The 24,738-nt window shown below is 38.1% G+C and overlaps 1 protein-coding gene across 1 annotated transcript in view; it reads right to left on the minus strand.

The window, feature by feature from the left end:
• OTOGL (otogelin like) overlaps nt 1-24,738 on the minus strand; it is a 168,961-nt gene that overhangs the window by 28,847 nt on the left and 115,376 nt on the right. Inside the window, exons 34-44 of the mRNA XM_004700773.2 lie at nt 21,260-21,377; nt 18,619-18,698; nt 17,719-17,769; nt 14,206-14,261; nt 12,364-12,541; nt 11,968-12,110; nt 11,751-11,774; nt 11,570-11,662; nt 8,022-8,211; nt 4,397-4,611; nt 406-547 (exon numbers count right to left, since the gene is read on the minus strand). Coding sequence (XP_004700830.2) covers nt 406-547; nt 4,397-4,611; nt 8,022-8,211; nt 11,570-11,662; nt 11,751-11,774; nt 11,968-12,110; nt 12,364-12,541; nt 14,206-14,261; nt 17,719-17,769; nt 18,619-18,698; nt 21,260-21,377 — 1,290 coding nt within the window. The remainder of the gene's footprint in view (nt 1-405; nt 548-4,396; nt 4,612-8,021; nt 8,212-11,569; nt 11,663-11,750; nt 11,775-11,967; nt 12,111-12,363; nt 12,542-14,205; nt 14,262-17,718; nt 17,770-18,618; nt 18,699-21,259; nt 21,378-24,738) is intronic.

The following is a 24,738-nucleotide window of genomic DNA, read 5'->3' on the forward strand; positions in this document are numbered from 1 at the left end:
CTTGAAGAATATAATTTAACCAAGTCATAAAAAAATAAAAGTGCTGCATATTTAGATTAAATCCTTCACTACCAAAAGTAACTACCATGCTGGGCACATTCTCAATGATGTTCTAGAAGTTGGTGATGGAATGCATTCCTTAGGAAACAGAAACTCCAGTCAGGAAGAGTGATTGCCACTTGGGAAGGAGAGGTAAAGGATAGAAGCACACACATGAGTTTCATCTGTCTCTGTTTTATTTCTGAAGCTGAGCAGCAGAGCCTGTAATTGTGACATCATTCTTCCTCTGTGCTTTTTAACATTGCTGAATTATTCCATGATTTTCAAAAAGGATAACTGAGTTAGTGTTAAAAAATGGGATGCTATTTAAGGTTGGAAAAGATTATTTGGTTTATAATTACTTACCACAGTACTCAGGAGTTCGCCATTGAATACAGATGTCAAACTTGTTGCACAGAGCTACATATGCAGAAAGTGCATCACATTCATAGTTCCAAAAATAGGTATAATTTATCCACATCTTCTCACAGAAATGCTGTGGGGAAACCTAGAGAGGCATACTTTGTCTTGGGATGAGTAACATTGCTGCATTCTTCTGAAGACCCTAAGCTGAACTCAAACCACTTGGAGAATCAAAGGGTACTTGTTCATATTCATTATAATTCTGCTTCAAAGGTCACTGACATCAAGTTGGTTGCAGCCAATAGCAAGTCTGTGTAGGCTTTCTGAGACTGTAAACCTTTACAGGGGCAGAAACTGTAAACCTTTCTGAGGTGGTAAACCTTTCTGAGACGGCAAACCTTTACAGGGGCAGAAACGGCACCTTTCCTTCACAGGGCAGCTGCTGGTTTTGAACTACTATACTTGCAGTTAGCAGCCAAAATTTATTCCATAGGACCACCAGAGCTCCTTAACTTTATATTTTGATTCCCTTAGAGCTTTAGAGCTTTTTAAATGTATGAAATGACATGCCATCTATGATTTGTAGTATTTTTAGACACACCTTTTATATAAGATTGATATTGTCTACAATACTGTCTGTATCATAAAAGGTGGGGGCAAACAAAGAAAGTAGACTTAGCAAAAGCTTATTCTGATATTGCACTTTTGCTTATAATGGTCTTTTTTATATACTGAATAAGAGTTTGATCTATTATACACAAGATTAGAAGCTCCTGGAGTATTCCCTAATGACACTTAGAATTTCTCATTAAATGATGTTATGTATACTTTTCAAGAAATTTCTATTAACATTGAACATATGGTTGGATAGTTTATATAATTTTACATGTCACAATTTAATTAGACTGTCATTTTTCTCAGACCAGAATACTTTTCATTTTGATCTCAAGACCCTTGAAATACAAATAATTTAATATTATTTAGTATTTACTTGAAATTTAGTATTAATTCTAATTTCTCTCTACACTAGTTTATTAACACATCAATACTGAGCACCCATATTGGGAAGCCAAGCTCTAAAGCAGGTCAAAGGGTTCAATTAAAATACTTAATATTTATCATATTCATTAATTTCTTCTTCAAGGGCTAGATCTTTAATAGCCAAGATTCTATTTTCATTTTAATCTCCTTTGCTAAATCCAAATATTTCTCTTTACACAAAACATTTGCAATGGTCATTAGCACCTTCTATTCCTGAACCATTCCCATGACATTTAAATACTCTGTTTCAGTTTCTTCATCTGCTCAATAGAGTTAATAATAACATCTCCTACTTCCAGTTGCTCTGAGGAATAAATAAAGGGATATTTGGAAAGTGTATAGAATGGATTCTTATATGTCATAAATTAGTTATCATTATTTTTAAGGCATCAACATCTCATTATCAAAATGAGATAGCTGTCCTCAACTTTTCCCTGATAATCTTAGCTAAGTTTATTTTACTGATTTATTTTATATCATTTTATAATTTTATATCATGTTTATGAATTTTAAGACACATAAAAGCTGAATGGGAGTAGTGATTGAAACATAAAAATTGAGAAAATAATAATGTGCCCTTACCAACAATAATCAACAATGATAGATAATTCAACAATATTCAATATTTTTGCATGCTCATATAGACCATGATTTTCGCTTTGGAAAAGCTAGAGTATTTTAAAGCCTAGATCTTTGATATTATGTGTTTCACCTATAAATGCTTTATTAATCTTACTTGCTGATACTGAAGGGGTGTGGTAGCTTAGTTATCTACACATTCAGTCATTAACCGTAAAGTCAGCAGCTCAAATTCACCAGTTGATCCAAGGAAGAAAAAGGAGGCTGCCTGTTCCTGTCAAGACTTCAGTCTTGGAAACCCAGAAACTACAAATCCAGAAGCGTAATACTAAAATTTCAAAAAAGGTAAAGCATTGAATTTAAATCAATAGTATACAGAATCAGCAAAATAAAAGGCAACTCCCTCTACTAACCTGTGATAGGCACATCTCACACACACACAGAGAATGAGAAAAAAATAAAGTCTAAGATTTATCTGGGAAACCATGAAGCGGAATAACTTAGAAGTGATCAGAATTCCAGAAAATGGAGAAACAAAAAAGGCACAGAGAAAACTATTAAAAATTTGTTGTTCAAAAACTTCACTAATATCGTAAAATACAAGAAAACATCTATTAAGGAAGCACTGAGAACCCAAACCCTGACAGATACCCCCCAAAAGTCACTAAGACATATCACAATCAAACTTTCCAAAACCGAAGATAAAAAAGCCCTGAGAGGAGCTCAAGGCAGACAAACTATTACATGCACCGGTGGAAAGGCTGTGCATGACCTCCCCTGGCTTCCCCAGGACAGAAGACCCGAGACGATTTCTGAGGACAGAAGGAAGGGCCGCCTCTACTTTCCAGCCTTCCGTAGTCTCTTCTGATGCCACCCATCCCTCCATGGCGCTCTCTCTGTTGGTTTTGACAATCCATTGCCTTGGCCACACAGAACTCCCAGGCAATATTCACACTTAGAGGAATTTATTAAGAAAGCTCACAGGCCATAACATTGTCAGAATATGGTTCTTTCGTCCACAGTGCCGCTTCTCAGCCTAGCTGGTAAGCCTGTCTCTCTCTGCCTCTTGATATCTTAAACACAGGGTATTGACCTGGGCCCTGCTCACGCAAGAGCGGTAAATGACCAAAGGGTCCCCAGCTCTGCAATGCAGCTTCCTACCCATCAGTGTTCTTCACGCCTTCCGTGGCTCGAGATAACCACCACTCTGTCCCTCTGTGCTGTTTACGGCCTCGCTGCCTTGGCTGCCTCTGCTCTTTCAGGCTAACCTTACCTTGCAGACACTCCACTAGTGGTTCTTCTTCCTTGACGGTCATTGGGATGTTTTTGTTCTTGCTTCTGAGATGGCTGACTTTTATACCTGGTGGCATGGCTAAACCGAACAAGCCCTGAGGTTGAGTCCTCTACGTCTTATTTGCATATCCCCATCCAGTCACTGGGTGGGAATGACAAGTACTAGGGTAGTCTTTCAACCAATTTCATTTCACCACAGTAATCATAATATTCAGCTTCAATTTCCTGGGAGAAAACTTGCAAGCAAGAAGGCCAAGAGATGATGTATATAAAATTTTGAAAAAAAAAAATTCTGGTTGCCGGCTGAAGACCAATAACTGTGGGCCAGTAACTATGCACTCACTGTCTACTGATTCTGACTTATGGTAACCTATTAACTTCCCTAATAAGCCCCATAATTCTGAGTATCTCCTGTGAGGCTCTGTCTGACCATTGCAATGAATTATCAAAGCTAGCATAGAAGTCAAGTGCACGGGAGGATCACTGGTGTCCGTGCAGGAAAGGAGGAAGCGTGGAGGCGTGGCTGACCCTGCCTCTGGGCAATAGTTAAGCAAGAGGAGGGCAGATATGGCCTCCACCCTGTTTACTGAACTATATTAATTTGTTCTTGGTCCTTAACAATGTATTCATTTGTTAAGGATATAGATTATTTAAAAGGTCTGCTAGTGACATAAACTCTGAAATTTAAAGCCTCATAAAGTCTTGATTAAATTGGATCCATGGAAGTTCTATACACTTAAGTGGCCAGTATCATAAGAATTTGATTAAATTTTGTCAGGTTTCTATACTTGGTTACCAAGTGACATCGATCTTCTTTTCCTAGAGAGATTTATTCATAAGGCAGAATTTCATATTTCTTGACAACTGTAGATATCATTCTGACAAGGCAGAGAAAAAAGAAAATCATCTTTCCTGTCTCCATAAGTCTATAAATAGCAAATGATTTTAAATTCCAAGGCATACTGACAGATTTGGGGATAAACAATTCTCAGTAGAAGACTATCCACCCAGACATATATTGGCTTTTACTTTACAATATGTCTAACATGACAGCTCTTATTTATAGTGGCTTTCAACTTACTTTATCATGGCATGGAGTGAAAACTTTTCTGTTTAACAGCTCAATGCAATGACTACAGTCATGCTCCGTACAATTCCTAACAGGTCTTCTTGTGGTTGCTTTAAATGATTTCTCGACTTCCCAGCTCTCAATAAATAACTCGATGTCTTCCATGTTGGTGATAATCGTACCATTTTGCATCCTTAGGTCATCGTCTGGGTCATCATTGCAGATTCCTAAAAGGAATATACGGCATTTAGATTAGGGGAAAAGCTCTCCTAAACCAAATGTGGGCAGCAAACTAAGTCAGCTTATGGACTGCATTATGTATTCAATGTATTTGTCAATCAGATCCACCAGTTTTTAAATTACATCTGATTTTTAAATAAAATTGTTCCAAACTATCTTAACCAGCTTAGGATGAATCCATGACTCTGAAAAGCAACGTATTTGAAAAGGCCATGAGGAGGAAGATTCTGTTCTCACACTTCTCCACTGTGACCACCACCGCTAGCAAAACAGTAGTACTTGAAGCCTGAACAGAGGTATTCCTCAGTGTCAGGGTCATTTGATGATTGCCTAACAGATATCCATTGCCTGGGAAACCCATCCTGACAACATTGTTTTTTAATGTGGGAACTAGCACTTCAAGTAGACATGACACCATGTCCCAGGAGGGCCCCCTGACATAAAGGTAATCTTAACTCCCTTGCTTTGGCAACAGTTGCAGGGGATCCAGGCATCAATCAATCAGATCATGGCAATCACCCAGACACAGGGACTCTATCAGCTTTAGGGCAAGCATGATCAAGTTCAGAACCTGAACAGGTAATTCTAGGCCACAGTCAATCTCTGTTCTTTGCATTTCATGGCCTATTTATGGCTATGATGCCTTTACTTATAAATACAATAAGCCCTCTGGTTTCTAGAAGACTAGACGGAAGATGGAAATTCACTTTATCTAGTAGTATGCTGAGCCAAAGGAAATACCAAGAAATAGACCTAGAACCTTGGTCCTATCTTACATGAATCCCATTCCACCTAAAAACTTAACTCCTCTCCTACCCCAAGGCACTAAATTATTAAAAAAGAGGTTAGTGATGGACTGCTAGAGGTCAGCGGTTCAAACCCACCAGTCTAGTCGCTCCGTGGGAGGGAGGTGAGGCTGTCTGCTCTCACAAGGATGGACAAGTTTCAGAAGCTTGTACAGGGCCGTATCAATTGGAATCAATTCAGTAGCAGTGGATTAATGTGGATGGGCCCCTAGTGAGTTACGAATTGGGCTGCCAGCTGCAAGATTCGCAGTTTGAAACCAACCACTCTGTGGAGAAACATGAGACTCTCTACTCCCGTAAAGAGTTAGAGTCTCTGAAGCCCAGGAGCAGCTCTACCCAGCCTCATAGGGTCACAAAAGCTTGTCTCGATGGCAGTGAAACTACAAAAGTTGTAAACCAACAAGGTCATTACAAACATTTCATCTTACTCTTCAGGGCAGTATATCAGGATCAATAAAAATTGCTGCTGCCAAAGTTGCTTCAACCCTACATATATTTATACAAGGCGTTCAATGTAAAAACAAACACACACACACACATAAATCTTGCTACGTGAACTATATCCTAAAGCAATACAGTACTACTTTTTCTAAAGCAAAACTTTTCTAGACAAAGCTAACTGTTCATGAAAAATGTGTTCTCGCTGCAACCACATGGCAATCCTCAGGAATCCACATCATTGATCAGTTTGTCATAATCTAGTGACTCGTGTCTTGCTATTGTGCTGGAAACACGGCACCAATATTTCAAGTTCCGGCAGGTCACCGAGGTGGACGGTTTCAGCAGAACTTCCGGACTAGGAACCAGCTGTGAAGAAACAGTCTAAGGGAGGCACCACAAACACCTTCTGAATAACAGGGAACCACAGTGAGCGACAGAGCCAGCAGGTGAGCCCTTCAGGTCAGAATGCCCCCAGAGTATAACTAAGGGAGCACTTCTTCCTCAAACTAGAGTCGACCTTATCGACACGGTCCGGGGAAAGGTTTTAGGGCACTCGTGACTCAATCTGAGAAGAATCAGCTACAACCACCTGCTAACAATCAGAGTGTGGAACACACAAAGCATGCATCTTGGACAGTTTGACTCATCAAACATGGAATGTGAAAGGTTTGATACCCTAGGCATTCTTCATTGAAATCGGCCATTTTGATATTTGGTGAGGATAAAATTGATAAATTTGTATTCACTAATTCTGACTGTGTATATTAAGGTTGTGTGTTTTACAATGATTTTCTCATTAATGCTAATCCTTAAGGTGGATAGAACCATCCCCATTTTAAAGATGAGGAAACGAATGCCCACTTAAGCTTTGTAAAGCAGGGTGCAGTACGTGCCAGTAGACAACTTTGCAGTAGACATCAGAACCAATGTTATTCTTTTATAAAATGCCTATAAATAGTTCTAATTTTCTACCTTTGGCTTATAATTCTTTATCTGTGTAACATATTAAAACACAAAACCTGTAAGTGGGAACTGACTTGAAGTCGGTGAGTCAGGTATAGAAGTGCACCTTGACTTGACGCTCCATCAGACAATGTAGACAAATATTCAGAACACCTGCATTCTGCATCTCAACTTTAAGCGTCCAGGAAGCTTAAACACTGTTCTCTGATTCCGAACTTTGAAAGAGAAAAAAGTGAAAACAAAGCTATTTAAGCCTTCCACCTTATGCTACCTCATCTTTAATATTGCCCATCTACTGCCCAGGAGTTCATTCAGACTCCCAAGGACTTGAGGTAGGGTTTTCCAGGTTATAAATAGTTATGGAAAGAGAATACTTAATAGGTGGATAGCTATCAAAAAATTAGTTAAAATTTACCATAATGGACTGACTGGTAATGTTTAATAAAGATGAGCTGATTGGAATAAAAGTAGTACCTGTATTAATAGTGAGAAGCATATATTTCCATAAAGTAGAGTTGTGCCTAATTTTATTGCCTCGTGGCTTCCATTCATGGAGCAAGTCCGCTGGGGCCATTTTCCCAGCAACACGTGCTCACCTCATGTCACTGTGCCATTTTGTTTGTAAGTCTCACAATATTCAAAACTCTTTCATAATGCTATCACATGCTCAAGTTACTTAAAGACAATTTTTAAACTGTCATCAAGTCAATTCTGACTCAAAACAGCCCTACATGAAAGGGTAGAACCACTGTGTGGGTTTCTGAGAGTGTAACTCTTCACAGGAGTAAAAAACCATGTCCTTCTTCCATGGGACAGCTGATGGTTTCGAACTGCTGACTTTGTGGCTAGCAACCTAACACATCTATAAAGTTAAAATGACTTTTGTATGCATTGGGAAACCAAAAAGTTCATGTGACTGGTTTTATTGCAATGTGTGGTTTATTGTCATGGTCTGGAACCAAGCCCACACTATTCGCTGTCTACCTGCACTCAAAGTGAAAGGCTATTTCTGGCTTCTTGTGCTTATTTATTGAACACCCCTGCTTTCATCAATATTGACATGGGCAACTGAAAGTTCCTATCACATCTCAAATATACAAAGTAAGACAAGATGAGTTTAAAGGTTGTCATGTGAGGAAGAAGTGCTATATGTTTGAAGAAACTGAGATCTGAAAAGCGCTGCTTACCACAAAGTCCTTCCGTGTGTGATGATAAATTAAACTGGAAGCCAAAATGAATGTCTATGACGCCTGTAAGATGTGCCCACTTCACGATGAGTCCAGCTGGGGTCGTGATCACGTACATGGTACCAGAATCCTCTATGAACAGCTCATTACTGGCAAATGGCAAAGGCACCACAATAGAATCCACTTCTATCTAAAATAGAATAAACATACCTTTTTAAAAAAGTTGTTTAAATGCCCATGCATAAAATTAGAAAACCCAGATGTTTCCATTTCTTCTGATTTAAAAGATATCAGATGTGTCTATATTCCAGATGTGTTACGTCATTAGGGGTCACCCTCTTGAATTTTTGTTGTTTGATGTTTTATCTGTTTTTCAGAACATGAAACTCAGAATTGGTTAACCTTAGGGACACCGAGTGGAATAAGGGTTTCTGGGGGATATGGTGGTGGGGGAGAGGAGATAAAAGGGAGCTGATATCAAGGAGTTCAGGAAGGATAAGCATGTTTTGAAACTGATTGTGGTAGCAATTGTACAATATTGCTTGATGTGGTTGAACTATTGAATGATATGATAACAGTATTAACTTTTAATAAAATGGTAGATAAGAGCTCTTGACACATAGAATTCAGAAAAGATAAATCCTTCAGGAACAGTAGTGGAAGTAATGATATCATGAAGGGAGGGGGCTGGTCAGGGAGGGAATGGATGAGAAAGGGGGAACCCATCACAAGATTGGATATATAGTCCCCCCCGAAGGAGACAGATAACAGAAATGTGGGTGAAGGGAGACAACGGACAGTGTAAGATATGAAATAATAATAACAATATATAATTGATTAAGGATTTACAAGGATGAGAGAGTGGGGGCAAGAGGGGAAACAAAAGGAGCTTATACCAAGGGCTCAAGTACAAAATGTTTTGGAAATGGTGATGACAACATAGGTATAAATATGTTTGATAGAGTTGATGTATGCTCATCGCGCTTAATACAGATATTACTTATATTCCTATCAGCTCATCCCTATTAAACATTACCAGTCAGTCCTTTAGGGTAAATTTTAACTCATTTTTTGATAACTATACACCTACTAGATATTCTCTCTCCATAACTACTTATAACCTGAAAAACCCTACCAAAGTCCCTATAAGTCTGAATGAACTCCTTGGCAGTAGATGGGCAATATTAAAGATGAGGTAGCATAAGATGAACCCTAAAAATAAATAGATAGAGAGATAGATAAAATGGTTTGGAAAAATAAATAAATAAAAGAAACTTTTATTTGATTGACACAGCGACTATAACAATGGGCTTAAACATACCCAGAAGTGGGCAGTGTTTCAATCTACAATACATAGGTCACTATGAGTCCAAACCAACTCAATGACATTTAACATTTTCACTGTTAAATTGATTCGTTGCTGTTGCTAAAATTTCTCAGTTTTTAAGCTCCTTTAAGGAACTGTTCCTGTGCTACGCCTCCATCACTTGTCTTTCAGTGTCATATTGGGATGGCTTGTGAGTTGCTGTGATGCTGGAAGCTACATCACTCGTATTTTGAATGTCAGCAGGGTCACCCAAAATGAAGTTTTCAGCAGAACTTCCAGACTAAGAACAGACTAGTAAGAAAAATGTAGCTGTCCACTTCAGAAAAATTAACTACTAAAAACCATATACATAGCATCCAAACATTGTCACATAGTGAAGGCCTAATAAACAGAAGCTGAGCATTGTCCCCGATAGTGCCAGAAGATGGGCCGCTCAGGTTAGAAGGCCCCCGAAGTGTTGCTGAGGAGGATCTAAAGTCAACCATAATGATGTGGATGGGGTAGAGCCTTCGGGACCTGTGTTTGCTGATGGGGCACAGCTCAACTTGAGAAGAACCAGCAGCAAACTCTACTAATAATCAAAACTTGGAATGTATTAAGTATGAATCTAGGAAAATTGGAGGTTGCCAAAAATGAAATAGAACCCATAAAGATCACTATCCTGGATGGAATGAGCTGAAATGGACTGGTATTGGCCATTCTGACAGAAAATCACATGGTTTAGTATGCTGGGAATAACACAATCAAGGATATCAAATCAATATAACTTTATTCAAATTCATGCACCAACCCTTAAAGCTAGCACTGCAGAAATAGAAGAATTCTACCAGTGTCTTCAGTTGGAAATTTATCAATCGTGCAATCCAGATGCATTGATAATTAATGTGGATTAGAATGCAAAGGTTGGGAACGAAGAAGAAGGAACAGTTGGAAAGCACCGTCTTGCTGATAGAAACAAAGCTGGAGATGTCATGATAGAATTTTGCAAGACCAATGACTATTTCATAACAAATACCTTTTTGAACAACACAAATGGTGACTATGCATGCGGACTTCTCCAGATGGAATACAGAGAAATCAAATTGACTACATGTGCGAGAAGAGAATATAGAGAAGCTCAATATCGGGAGCTAAAACCAAGTCATAGGTTGACTTGGGAAGAGATCAGCAATTGCTCAAGGATAATTTCATGTTGAAGCTGAAAAAAACGAAAACACATCTAAGTAAGACAAAATAAGGTTTTGAGTATATCCCAACTGGGTTTTGTTAACCTCTCGAGAGCAGATGTGATGCGCTGAACACTGATGACAGAAGGCCTAGTGGGCTGTGGTGGGACATCAGAGCCACACTCAATAAGAAAGCGAAAGGTCAGGAGGAAAGAAAAGTGCAAAGTGGCTATCAAGAGACTCTGAAATCTGCTCTTGCTTATGAGGAGTTAACGCAAAAGGAAGAAATGAGAAGTCAACAAGCTGGACAAAAAATGTCAAAGGACAGCTCTGGAAGACAAAATGAAGTATTCAAATGAAATGTGCAACAATCTGGAGTTAGAAAACAAAAAATGAAGAATATGCTCTACCTACCTTAAGCTGGAAGACCTTAAGAAAAAACGCCAAGTCCTGAGTTGCAATATTGAAAGGGTCTGTGGACATGAACCCACCCCAAACTACCAAAACTCACTGCCATCGAGGTGATGCTGACTCATAGCAACCCTACAGGACAAGGTACAACTGCCCCTGTGACTGTTTACACTAGGCACGTTTGACTTTCTCCTGACAAGAGACTTGTGGTGCCCAATTGCTGACCTTGAGGGTCACTAGGTTCCTAGCCCATATATTCCAGATAAACAATTTTCATGTAAACCCAAATAGCTGGGTTTTTTCCCCCCATTTCATAATGCATCTATCCCATTCAATTTATTTCATTAAAGTTACACATTCTTCCTCTGGAAGTAAGAAGTGTGGCTACTCACACTGTCTCAAAAGACCTTACTGAAATAATAAAATGGCCTTCCTGGTTAACGTCACACAGGATTGTGACAAGCTCGTTGCAGAGGGAGCAGCAAGTGGAAAACATTGTTTGATTGTCCATGAAAAGAATGCTTAGATTGAATCTACGGCTCTCCACTGACATATCTGACTTTCTTCCTTATTTAGAGTGTTTATAATTTCATTTCTTATTTTCATCTAATGTGAAGGTTTTGCCTTTTATAATGTGCTCTTACCTTTCTTTCTAAACGATTGACCAGTATTTTATGTATAGGTGTTGTCAGATTTAACTTCCTAAAACACAGTCCAGAGATCCTTCCAGAAGATGCCTTATTTTGAAAAAAAAACACAACTTTATTTGGTTCAACAAAATTTATGCAATAAATAGAATTAATTTACTAAATAATTGTCAAATACTACCTTTTTCAATGAGTTTTCATTCTGAAAAACAATATAAAAGGAAATTTAAAGAAATGTATCACTTGACTTTTTAAAGCACTATTTAGATGAATATTATATTCATATAAGTATGCGCTTATAAAATATACCAATATTATGTGCATCTAAGTATGTTCATATAAAATATACCAAATAAATCTCGTGAAAAAAATGGCAAGAATGGTTTATTACCTACCTGATTCACAGAACATTTTCCAATATGAGCAACTATAATTTCACCAGGAATCCTTACTAAGATATAAGAAGCCATACTATATAATGCTGCATTGTTTCCATCAAATGTAATAATGCTCAGTTCTGATAACATGGAACAACGACCTGAAAAAAATGTGCACTTAGTTTATTCCTCTGTTAGTGAAAGTTTCTCTTTTAAAGAACCTTTTAAATTAGCCTCATTATGTTAGACAGAGAAACAATTCTGAAAGCTACACCCTGGAAACCTATGTCACAGATCGATAGACGAAAGCTCAACAGCAGCCCCTTCAAAGTGATGCGTTTGTAGCCCCCAGCCCCCATCACCATCCCCCTGATCCGTAGCTGATGGCCGTACAAGAACGAAATGCAGACTCACAAGGACACTCCCACTCGGGACAGCAGATATCACTGTTCACTTGAACAGGCCTTCCTCGGAAGCCACAATCAGGCATTGCTAAGTCCTTGGGGCAATTAAGCGACCAGTTGTACAATTTCCATTCCATATCAAGGCATATATACTGGCTACAATTATAAACAGGATCAAATTGTTGAGGCTATAAAAAAAATAGTGGTTGGTGCGTTTTAGTTTTCTTTGGTTCTGAAATTCCCCAGTAATATTTCTACTGATTTTTTAAAATATTCACAGTGCATATAATACCATTTCCTAAATACAAAACTTTTTCTAAAGGAATTAAAATTCCACTTCAACTTTGTGTTATTGTAGTCTCTCTAAAAGACCCAGTACGGATGCAATTTAGATTTTACCTTAATATGAATGTGATATCAGAACTTCCAGTATACTCAAACATGTGAGCAAAGTTACGTCGTGTCATAAATGATCTAGATTAGCATTCTGCCAGCAGACTTACACAATGGCAGCTGCCCTTTCAAGATCATGTTGTAGACAGCTAGTATATGAATATTCCTTGTTAATGTCATTTAAAATGCTATAACATGATACTATACAAACATTTAATTTAAATACATGCAAGACCTAATTGTTTGACAGTGTCTGGATAGTATCACTATAAATAAATTAGACAGACAGTTTCAAAAGACCTCTGATTTAAAATCCAGAAATTAAATCGTAGTCTAAGGTCAAGTGATTTTCAATACAGGAGCCAAATCTACTCAATGAGGACGAAATGGTATCTTCAACAAATGACACTGACAAAACTGGATATCCACAGATAGAAGAAGGATGCAAGCTACATATCTCATACCATACACAAACCATCCTATTTTTGCAAATACCACAAATACACCTAAATCCCATGCACGCACATATAATGCAAACACTGCTTGCATGTAAAAAGCATAAGGAGGTTGCTCTGTTTGCAAATACTGGTTCATATGCTTGTGATTGTTGTAAAACTAAAAGAATTCAAAATGGATCAAGGTCCTAGGTGTTAAATCTAAACCCATACACTCTTTGGAAGAATATATAAACACAAAATCTACCCCCGTTTTATGCTTTGCCTACTTCCAACTCCAAGTATTTGCTCTAAAGTCATTTATCACTGAAGACTTTCTACCTTATATAAAGTGTTTTTTTTTGTAAAATATTTTTTTCATTAGCAACAACTTATAACATTTTATGTAACAGAATGGTTTATTTTACTAGCTGTCACTATCGATTTAATATAAATTCCACAAAAACAAGACTTTGGGCCTGTTTTTTTTTCCATTGCTATATTGCTGGTGCCTGAATTGTACCTGGTCACAAAAGATGCTAAGCAAATACGGGATAAATGAATACTTGATTTCTCAGAAAGAGGGGCATGTTTGCAGTAAGGAAATACCTGCTCAGCCAAAATAATTACCAGTGCTGGGCTAATGAATACCTCTTGTGCTTATCACCATACCTTTATCATCTCACACAGTGTTGGCCTTGTTGGAGTTGCATAATGAATGCTTGTTCAATTCCTGGCTTATAAGTAAGCCTGCTATAGATATCTCTTTTTCTTAAGAATCCCATTTAAGGTTTGTTTGAATTGTGTTTATTTTTCTAAGTGTGGCTAGACTATAATTCATAAGAAATATCTGAATTGGTTAAGAAAATACAATTGTTAAAATATAAGGTTTATTTCTTCTTTTCTTATATCAAAGATAGGTGAGCATATTAAAAACAGTTTAGTAAAATTTGAATAATGATATCTAAACTTAATCAGGTGTTGCAGGAAAGGACAAATAGCTGGAATTCATTAGCTACTCATACCTCACAATCCAAACCTGATGTTGTTACCATATCCAATGGAGTGATGTCTGATGGACCTGTCAGAAATGAAAATTGGAAATAATATGTAGAACCCATATTTGATGAGAAGTCTGTTAAGATAGTATACATAGATTACTTCTATACACAGTATTATGAAGTAGATACTAATAGTGTTGTCATTGTACAAAGAAGAAAACTACAATGTCATGAAGGAATGTAAGTGGCATCACCTTGCAGGAGAACCATCAGAACCTGAACGCTGGATGGCTGGTTCCAGAGTCCTGACTTTAACACCATTCTATAAACAGCTTCATTATCTTAGGATTGACACAATTACTTAAAATGTCAATGCATCATGGCCGATTCCTCGGCAGTTACTAATATTAGCTTTGTTGCATTAAAAAAATAATAATAAAGCTGATTTCTTTCCCATGGTAGTAAATCTTCAGAATTTGTGGTTTGCCCTTTGGGACTTCCTTTTGGGGGCCCAAATCAAAGAGCATTTAAAAGGAATATGATTTGGGTTCTCAATGATGCCAAAATAGTTCTTTTGATGTGGTGTAAATTGAACAGTGCAGGATTCCATGGGGAATGTGGAAGAAATAGAAACACTGCAATCCAAAGTATATAGCTCTAGATGGAAGATATGTCAGAAATAATGTAATAGTTTCATATTTTATTATTTTTGTTTAATAAAGGTTTCTATGATTTTGTTTAAAAAGGAGTCTGGATGGTGTCACGGACCACATGTTAGTAGGTGTGGTCAAGGGACAGTCCAAGGGAAAGGGAAGATGTGATTATGATTAAAAAACACTTTTGTGAATTACCTCCAATTTTTTGTCAGGACTGGAGGTATTTCAAGAATATTCAGCTTGAAAACAACAGAAGGGTCGAGACACATGATTGAAATTTTCACTAGCTATGAAGGAGTATCATAATTGACACCGCTTAGCATTTTCCTGTATCATTTCCTAAGCTGCTATAGAAAATTGCCACAGATGTAATGGCTTAAATATAATAATAATTTATTATCTTGCAGTTCCAGAGTTAAGAGTTCTAAAAATCAAGGTGTCCAAAGGACTCCATTTCTTCTGAGCCTTTAGAGCAGAAAATGCGCCTTTGCCTTTTCCAGCTTCTATAGGCCACTTGCAGGAGACTGACAGACTTTCTTCTCCTGTGAGCAGTCACAGTCCCCCAAACCCACAGGGGCGGTTCTACCCTCTCCTATAGGGTCTTGATGAGTCAGCATCACCTCCATGGCAGTGAGTTTGGATTTAGTCTGATGATTTGGAACTTAGATTATTTGGAGCATGGTCTCTTCCTTCATCTTCAAAGATGAGCATAGGATCTTCCTCTCTCCCTCCTTTTTATTTTCCTTTCTCCGTCACTCCCATCTCTGCTTCCATCATTACATCACCGTCTCTAACTTTGGCCTCACTGTCATTCTCTTATTAGGGCCCTTGTCTCACACTGGACCCACTCAGATAATCCAAGACTATCATTCCATCTCAAAATCCTTAATTTAATTACATCTTCCAAGTCGCTGTTGCCATGTAAAGCAATGTGGTAGTTATATAATCTGGTGTCCATTTGAGGTTTAAGAGTGCAGGGGTGGAGTCTAGCCTGTCAATCAGGATATAGCCCATGAGGCCCCTATGTGGGCATGGCCTTCTCCTGAGGATTCTGGGAATTCCTGTATTTCCTCCTTGGAGGTGGGAGACTCTCTCTAGGCTCACTCCCTGCAAAACATCCCTGTGGAGAAGACACATGGCAAGAGGCTGATGGAGCCAGACCTCTGGAGCCAGAGAAGACATGTGGAGAGCCCTGCCAGTGCTGAGATGCTTACAACACCACTGGATCCACAAGACTTTCACTGGCCTGTGATCTTCCTACATTTGGCATCATCGCATGTGTTGCGTGAGTCTGAAGAGAAATTTACAGACTGGTACTGGACACATGGGCTAATGTCAGACTTATGGACTATGTCTGGGCTTGGCTGGGATGTTTTCTTATGTACAATTATTCTTTATATAAAGTTCTTTCTTATATACATATGAGTATCTCTCTGAATTTGTTTCTTCAGTCTACCCAGACTAACAAAGGGTTTGATTTATTTTTCTCTAACATTCCTAAATCAATACTAAAATCTAATTCAATATTTAGGAATTCATTCTACAGCAACTTGAATGTTGTGGAAAAATGGTAATAAATGGAGAAGAAAAAGAGCTGAATTTTTCTAAAGAATACTAACTATCTGGTTATAGTATATTAAAATATTATGTCTATGAAGAAGAATGAAGATATTGATTTATTTTGTTCTTGATGCTATAAGATTTTAATTTATTTCAAGAGAATGCCCATAACCCCTGGCCTCTGATTACAAATGGTATTTTATTAATGGTATATTTGTTGCAGAAAAGTTGATGGTCACTTAAAGGCAACATCTCCATCTCTGTCCAGACATTACTTTCCTAGTTTGTAATGAGGCTCAGAGAGGAATGCCTGTATGTAAGCCAAATGGGGAGATGAAAAAGAGGAAATCGACATAGAAAACCTTGTCAATTTGAGCTTAGAGAATAAGCACACTGTTTCTGAAATGAAACTTGTCTCCTTTCTAAAACACTTTGGACAATAGAGGACCATCAGGCGTCTGACACAGTAACAGTGAGTTTAAACCTGAGTAGGTGAGAGCGCCATTCAGTTTCCTTTCATTAACATCTTTATTGAGATATAATTTGCACACCATAAAATTCTTCCATTTTAATTGTACAACTCAATAGTTTTAGAATATTCATAGAGCTGTATAAGCACCACCTAAGTTTAGACCATTCTCATTGCACTCCCCCATCAAACCTCATACACCATTAGCAGCCACGACCAACAACCCTTTTCTTCTGATCCTAAGAAACCATTGAGCAACTTTCTGTCTCAATGGATTTGCCTATTTTGAATATTGTAATTGTTTCTTCCTCTTAACAAACCATATCTGTCATCATTTCTCTGGCAAATGATATGCATCTATAATATTTTATCTATCCCTTAGTTGACTAGGCATGGGAGGCGTTTTTACTTTGGTCTAAAGGAAGTGAGGCTGCTCTTCCGTGGGGTTTTCATTTCCATACAGTTTTCCTGGACTGATTTCCTGAAGTCAATAGCCAGGATTTCCTTCCTGTTCAGTCAGACAACGCTGCTGACACCTCTTCAGGGTCAGAACAACACAGAGACTAATGGGCACGGTTATCAAAATTCTAGGCCGAAAGGTGAGGAGAGTTTAACATTTGTATCTTAATATGGAAATAGAGGTGGGCCACGTGCAGAAACCTCTCAGAAAACATGGCCTGCTACATCGTGAACAGTTTCTATAGCAAGCAAATGTGAATGCCAGGTTTCCTAGCTGATAGTACTCAGAAAAGTAGCTATTACAAGTATTCCAAGGTTTAAATTATATTTAAAATGCTAACTTAAAAATAGTACCGATCCCTGTAGACTGGGTTGTACAGATGGCTTACTTACCTGGCACTAGAGCAGTCGGTGTCGTTAGTGCTGGTTCTGTGGGAGGGATGCCTAGAAAGAAACAAAGATTCTCGTCTTTAACCTCTGTTTGCTTAAAGGGAAGTCCAAGTAGTTGATACAGAGACCTTTAGGCTAAAGGAAAATGCTTTGGGAGAGAGAAATCAGGAAACATGTTAATGGCAAGAGCTCAATTATCTGGGAAATAATTAGGAACAAATAACTATGAAGTGATATTGAAAAAGAATCTTATAAAAGTGGATTGCCTACAGTAAGGGTGCAGTGTAGTACCGATGAAACATACAGCTTTCCTCTCGTTCTTTAATGCTTCCTCCCCCCACTATCATGACCTTAATTCTACCTTACAAACCTGGCTAGACAAGAGCATGTACGTGGGTACAGATGATTGCTGGAAACACAGGGAATACAGGACAGATAAACTCCTCAGGACCAATAATGAGAGCAGCCATACCAGGAGGGGAAGGGGAAGGTGTTGGGGAAAGAGGCAACTGATTACAATGACCTATCTATAACCCCCTCCCAGGGGGATGGACAACAGACAAGGGGGTAGGGAAGGACATCGGACAGTGCAAGACATGAAAAAATAATAATTTGTAAATTATCAAGGGTTCATGAGGAAGGGAAGGAGGGGGGAAATGAGCTGATACCAAGGGCTCAAGTAGAAAGAAAATGCTTTGAAAACGATGATGGCAACATATGCACAAAGGTACTTGAGACAATGGATGTAAGTATGGATTGGGATGAGTTGTACAAGCCCCCAATAAAATGAAGAAAAAAAAACAGGTTATTGCCTTAGATTTGTGCTCATTGTCCTCTGTCAGGAGAGAAAACATGTCCATGCCTTCTACTTTTCAGCATAAATGAGGAGAAGTTCGCACTTACAGTCTCCTGGATAAACACATCTGTGGGTGACCTCATCAAGGATCATATTCTTAGGACAGTAGGGCCAGCATCCTTCAACCCTTCAGCAGGAAAGGAGAAATGAAAAAAGGAGTGAATAAAATTTAAAACAAAAAGGTCATGCATTTATCATATGTAATTAAGCTATATTCTTCCTGAAATGCTATACCCCCTGGTCAAGCACATATGGCATTACTCCATCAGACCTCATAAAAATCATGAGCTAATCAATGATGAAGCCATATTATTCATGATAGAGGTGCATTCAATACAAACTATCCAAAACATGTGATTGGGGCACAGTAAGGACATTTTTTATTAAAACAAGATTAGATGCTAAAGAATAATTTGTTGGTATCTGTATCTATATTCTCCTGTTTCTTTCTGCTATTATACTCCCCTACTTCCAAGTAGATTGGCAAGTTCATGAGATAGTATTGTATTAAGGAGGTGGGACAAAAAAAGACCATCTCCAACAGCTATCCCTGCCTGTTATAAAATACCAAACCCATTGAAAAGATATTAGAACTGTAGGTATAATCAGTGGAGGTGGGGATGGCTGGAGTTCTCTGAAAACAGAGAATGGCAGGAGCAGAGGGCTCAGCTCCCAAGAGCACAAAAACTGGGCCTCAATTAGCGGCAGAGGCTGGGAAGAGAAGGCTGCACACAAAGGTCCAGGGAGGCCAGCACCGGTAAGAACATACAGTTTTGTATGTGACAGAGACGATGAGCAAGAGTACACAATTTCAAGACACCATGGGCTTAGGCACTGTGGACCAAGTATAGGGAGAACAAGTCTGAAGGGCTTTCCTCTAAGAGAACGGAGCCCCTAAAATGGATTTTTCATCTAATTCAACTAGGGATCAGATTCCAACTTTGTCTGATTCAAAGGAAATAAATACAGTCCTTCAAATACCATACCTATCCATTGCTGTGGCATCACTTACAACTCATAATGACCGTATAAGACACAGTCCACTGGGAATATGGGTTCAATCACTGCAGAAATTGGTTATGCCTTAAAAGTAAACCTAGTCAGATGCCATTGAAAACAGAACTCGGTTTCCTCCACTGGGCCTAAGCGGACTCCCTGCCCTCCCTCACTTCTCACTCTTCTGTCCCTACGTGTACGGTCCACTGCTTCGGCTCCCTCTGGGGCCTTTGTTGCTCCTCTTTCTCCTGAGAGTCACCAGGAGAGGCAAGGAATATACTGGTGCATGTGAAGAGTTTGAATGAATAGTACTGATTTCTCCTTTTCAGAAAAAGTGGTTGTTTTTATTTTTAAGAAAACAAGCAGAGATGTAATTGCCTTCTCTCATCTATCAGAGCTCTTGACAAACAATAATGTCTACAGATTTAAATCCTGGATCATACTTAATAGTCCTGTGAACTAGACAAGTTGAGTAATTTATCTGTGACCCCATTTTCTCATTTGGAGATAGGAATAATGAGATTATTCATTGGCACCACTTTATACAATGTTCTCTGGGTCTGAAGGAATTACTTCTGGGTGTAAACATATCAGTCACCATGTAAGCCCTCATGAACTGCTTCTGATCAGGCTCTCTAACCGTGAACATCATACAGGCTGCTAGAAATGCCACCCTCCCTCCTGGACTAATTGGCAGACAGAGGGCTCTAAAAGATAATGGAATTTTTCCAACAACTTTTTTAAGATCCCTCATAGATTCAGAATCTGTTTATTTCCCACTGATACCAACTTAGTCAAATCAACTTCATATTTTGTCCACATTATTGACCAGTTCTGTTCCTGCTCTTACTTTCCCCAACAATATATCTCAATACAACACAGTGAACCCTTTAAACATAAATCAGATCATGTTAGTCTTCTTCCTAAAATACACCAGGAAATTTCTATCTTACTCAAAGTAAAAAATAAGTCCTCTGATAGGCTATACAGCCCTCCAGGATTTGCTCTCTACTATGATACTTTGACCTCCTCTTCTCTCTCTCTCTGTCTTGTTCCCATTGCTCCAGCTAGCGGGCTCCTCATGACCCACAAACATACCAGACCTATCCCCCAGTCTTTGTTCTCTGACTGATGACTCTTCTCTAATATACTCAGAGCCAATTCCTTCATTTATTTCACAACACGGAATAGATGTCATCTTATCACCACCCACGTCTTACTTCCGGCATCCTTGTGTCTCCTTTATTTTTCACCATAACACTTATTACAAACTACCAGTATCTTTTATTTTTACTCTTTTATTTATTCTTCTTCTCAGCCAAACAAAATGGAAGATACTTGAGGGCAGATATTTTGTGTATTGCTCATGACTTTATATCTAACAAAAATCAGGCTACTTTTAAAAAGCAGTCACGGAAAGCCTTCTGGAGCACAAATCTACTTGGGCACTTTAAGGAGTCACCGTGAATTGGTGTCAATCCCATGGAAACTGGTAAAAAGTCAACTACAAAGGTTACTAGCTCATATGAGTAAGACATCTCACTAAATTTCTTGAATGAAATATATTTATGAATAAATATATAGCATGTGCGATTTTCTTTGGAAATAGTTGTTTTAAAGCTAAAGGAAAATACACTAAAATGATCCGCTAATACTGAGTTTGCTCATTATTTAATGGTAAACATTACTTACGGTGGAAGAAATTTACATGCCAGTGCATCAGGGTCACTGCACGTTTTAAAACAGGGAGTGGCACAAGGTTCGTATCTCCATTCACACATCCTCCGGTAAGGAACTGCTGCCTGAATTTCTGAGGGAGGGGGTGTATAGAAAGTTTAGACTGTGTGTAGTGTTACTGCACAGCATGAAAAATAATTATTTATGATATAAGGCTTGATTCTCTTGGCTATAGGGGAAAAACAATTTTTTTAATGCTTGGTGACTGAAGAATTTCATTCTATCTAAATATTCAATGTTCCAAAGATTTAAAGCAAAAGATTGAAGGAGACTAATAAAAATTCAAATTTCTCTTCATTTTTAGTGGGGGTTCATGGATCTGCATATATCATATATGTGTATACAATATTATATTTGGCAAAGTCATATTTCATCCATTACCTCACTCATAATAATCTGTTGAGTATGTACTATTTCCATTTTGTAAACAAGTTGAAGTCCAGAGCAATCAAATGACTTGTCAAATTTAAATAATAAGAAATAGGATGAGGCCAAATACAAGGGGGTACCCCCAAAAAATCAGAATTTTTTTTCAAAGCTACATATTTAAATTTTTTACCAAACAACCTATCACCTCCAAAATTCTCTCCATTACACTTAATACATTTGTTAAATCTGCAATTCCATTCTTGGAAAAAAATTTCAAACTCATCTCATTGGATGGCTGACAGCACCTCCCTCTTTTTTTCTTCACCTCTTCTATGAGGTCAAATCACTGTCCTTTCATGTTCCTTTGCATTCATGGAAACAAAAGACGTCCCATGGAGAGAAGTGAGGTGGGTAAGATGCATGAGGCAAGAGAAGCATACTGTTTTCTGCCCAAAACTGGCTCACTGAGGTTGCTGCATGAGCCAGGTGCATTGTTGTGGTGGTGAAAGCAGTCCCCCATCTGCTACAAATCAGGCCTTTTTGGTCACACACTGTTAAGCAATCTTTTCAGAAATTCTAAACAGGAAGCTTGATGGATAGTCTGACCTGGTGGAATGAACTTCAAATGTTCTATGAGTCAACATTTTCTTCCATTCTGGGAGTTGAAGGACATCCAGAAAACGGTTTGTCATCAATTGACATTTCACCTTTTTTGAAATGAGAAAACCACTCATACACTTGAGTTTTTCCCATAGCGCTGTCCTTGTAAGCTGTGATCAAAATCACAACAGTTTCTGTGGCATTTTTCCAGAGCAGGAAACAAAATGTCGCAGCCTCATGCTGGTCTCTTGAATTGACCATCAACAACAACAACAACAAAACCCAAAACCAACATTTAAGTGAAACTGTTTGTACAAAAAAATTCACTGTGACCAGAGAGAACCTTCCCAGGCAACACCACTGGGTGCACTAATTCAGAGGGAATTGCATTCCAGGAAAGCTCTGCCCAGGAGAGCTTTTTTCCATGTTTTGTTTTTTTGAGGGGGGGCGATATCCCCTCATACATGCTTCTGGACATTAAATCTTGAGAGAACATTCCATCTTTTTTTACTCTAAGTTAAACATGGTATTATTTGATGACCAAAAAAAAAAAAAAAAAGATTGAATGTGAACTGTACCCAGTTACACAAACTCAGCTAATACTCTCCCCAGACATGTCATTGAGCAATCTTCTATAGCTGTCCAAATGGAACTCTGAACAAGAAAGCACCATTAAGAAGGAAGGCCCAGAAACAGGTTATATTTATTGGACTCTGGATTGTGAGTTCAAGTTCAAAGTGTGAAAAGGGATATAAAACTTTTTAGATATAAGACTCAAAAGATTGAAGTAACTAGCAGGCTCGTGGGTCCTGAAAAAAGACTGGTTTTGACATTCAGGATGGGTCAGTAGTTTTAAGTTTCAAGAATCCTGCATAAACCAATCCTGAAATTCTGATGATGCAATCGACACCTGTTCAGGTGGAGTAACTGGGTTTTAATAAAACAAATTTCTAGAGTAAAAGGTATTCAGAGTCTTGTCAAATTCAATGATAACCAATACAAATAAAAACATCTCATCCAGTCAATGAAATATTGTATAAGGAATGTCAATGCTTCTTTCATAAAATCACAAGAACACCATTCAATAAGCAAAAATTTGAAGCTCAATTTGATTATCTAAATCCAAATACTAACAAGGTTTACATAAATGTATCCATAATGGAAAATGCAAGCAATTAAATCATTTAGATTGCTCTAAGAGGGTTGGTTAGGAAGGAACACTTTGCTTATAAGGATCAAAGCAGATAGCAAATACCTGAGCTTTGAAAATAAAGCCTGACTTTTAAATATGGGATTAGAGAACACATTGTGGAATTCAGAGAATTCTATAGCATCTACCTTCTAAGCTCTCTGTAAATAAAAGCAGATTTCTGCTATTCCAGGAAAATCTTCAAGAAATCAGGGTCCTAGAAACTTGTAGTTTTCAAAGGACACAGTTGGACATGATGTTCTTAATAATTAGAATTAAGCTATTCAAAAGTTTTCTAGCAATAAAAAAATAAGTGTAAGTATTAGAAAACTGGAAAAGATGTAACTGTATCCCAAGTCCAGACAGTACTGATAGGGATGCCATTGGTATAATAAAAATCATTAACATGATCTTGGACTACTAAGAACAGTTTGCTATGTTAATGTATTTAAATACCAAAGTAATCCTATGAAGTGTGTACTATCCATTCTCTCATTCTACCAATGATCAAACAGAGGAACAGGGAGTTTAAGTAATTTATTCAAGATAATCTACTTATACACAGATATATTATGTAAATTAACTGGAATTTAAAGTCAAGAAGTTGGTTATATACTTTGTAAGATATGGGCTCAACAGTTATACAAAATGAGATTTAATCTGGTCTCTGCCATTTTTTAGCTGCATGACTTTGTTCCAATGACTTAATCTTTCTCAGTTTCAGAAATCCTCTAAGAGATAAGTGGACCAAAATTTCCAGAAAAGAGGAGAGCTCATCAGGGGTCACAAAGTTTACAGGTCAACTACAACTTTCCTGGGGAAAGAAAGTATGAGGAGATGTATTTCTACTATGAGATGCAGTCTCTGTCAGTTTGTCCTTCTGTAGTGGTTTGGGTGATACTGGAAGCTATATCACTGGCATTTCAAATGCTAGTAGGGTCAGCCAAAGCTTCCAGACTAAGAACAGACAACAAAGAAGCATTTGGCTCCCCAAATGGGAGAAAAAGGCCATGGATACTTTATGCATAGTTGTGAGGCATTTTCAAGTACTGAAAGGCTAAGCAAAGGAAAGAGAACATTGTCCAAGAACCTGCTGGCAGACGGTCCCCTCAAGGCTGAGGGCTCATGAAATGTGCCTGAGGGGGAAATGGATTCGTGGAGCCTGTGGGAGTGGAGCCCTCCGGGTCCACATCTGCTAGTGGATCTTCTGAAGATAGAAACTCAATGTGTGAAGGAAAATTAAAATAGTCAAAAATGAAACGGAATGAATAAAGAT

This window comes from Echinops telfairi, unplaced genomic scaffold (genome assembly GCF_000313985.2).
Source record: "Echinops telfairi isolate 266 unplaced genomic scaffold, ASM31398v2 ScPeMD7_2;HRSCAF=8, whole genome shotgun sequence".
NCBI lineage: Eukaryota > Metazoa > Chordata > Mammalia > Afrosoricida > Tenrecidae > Echinops > Echinops telfairi.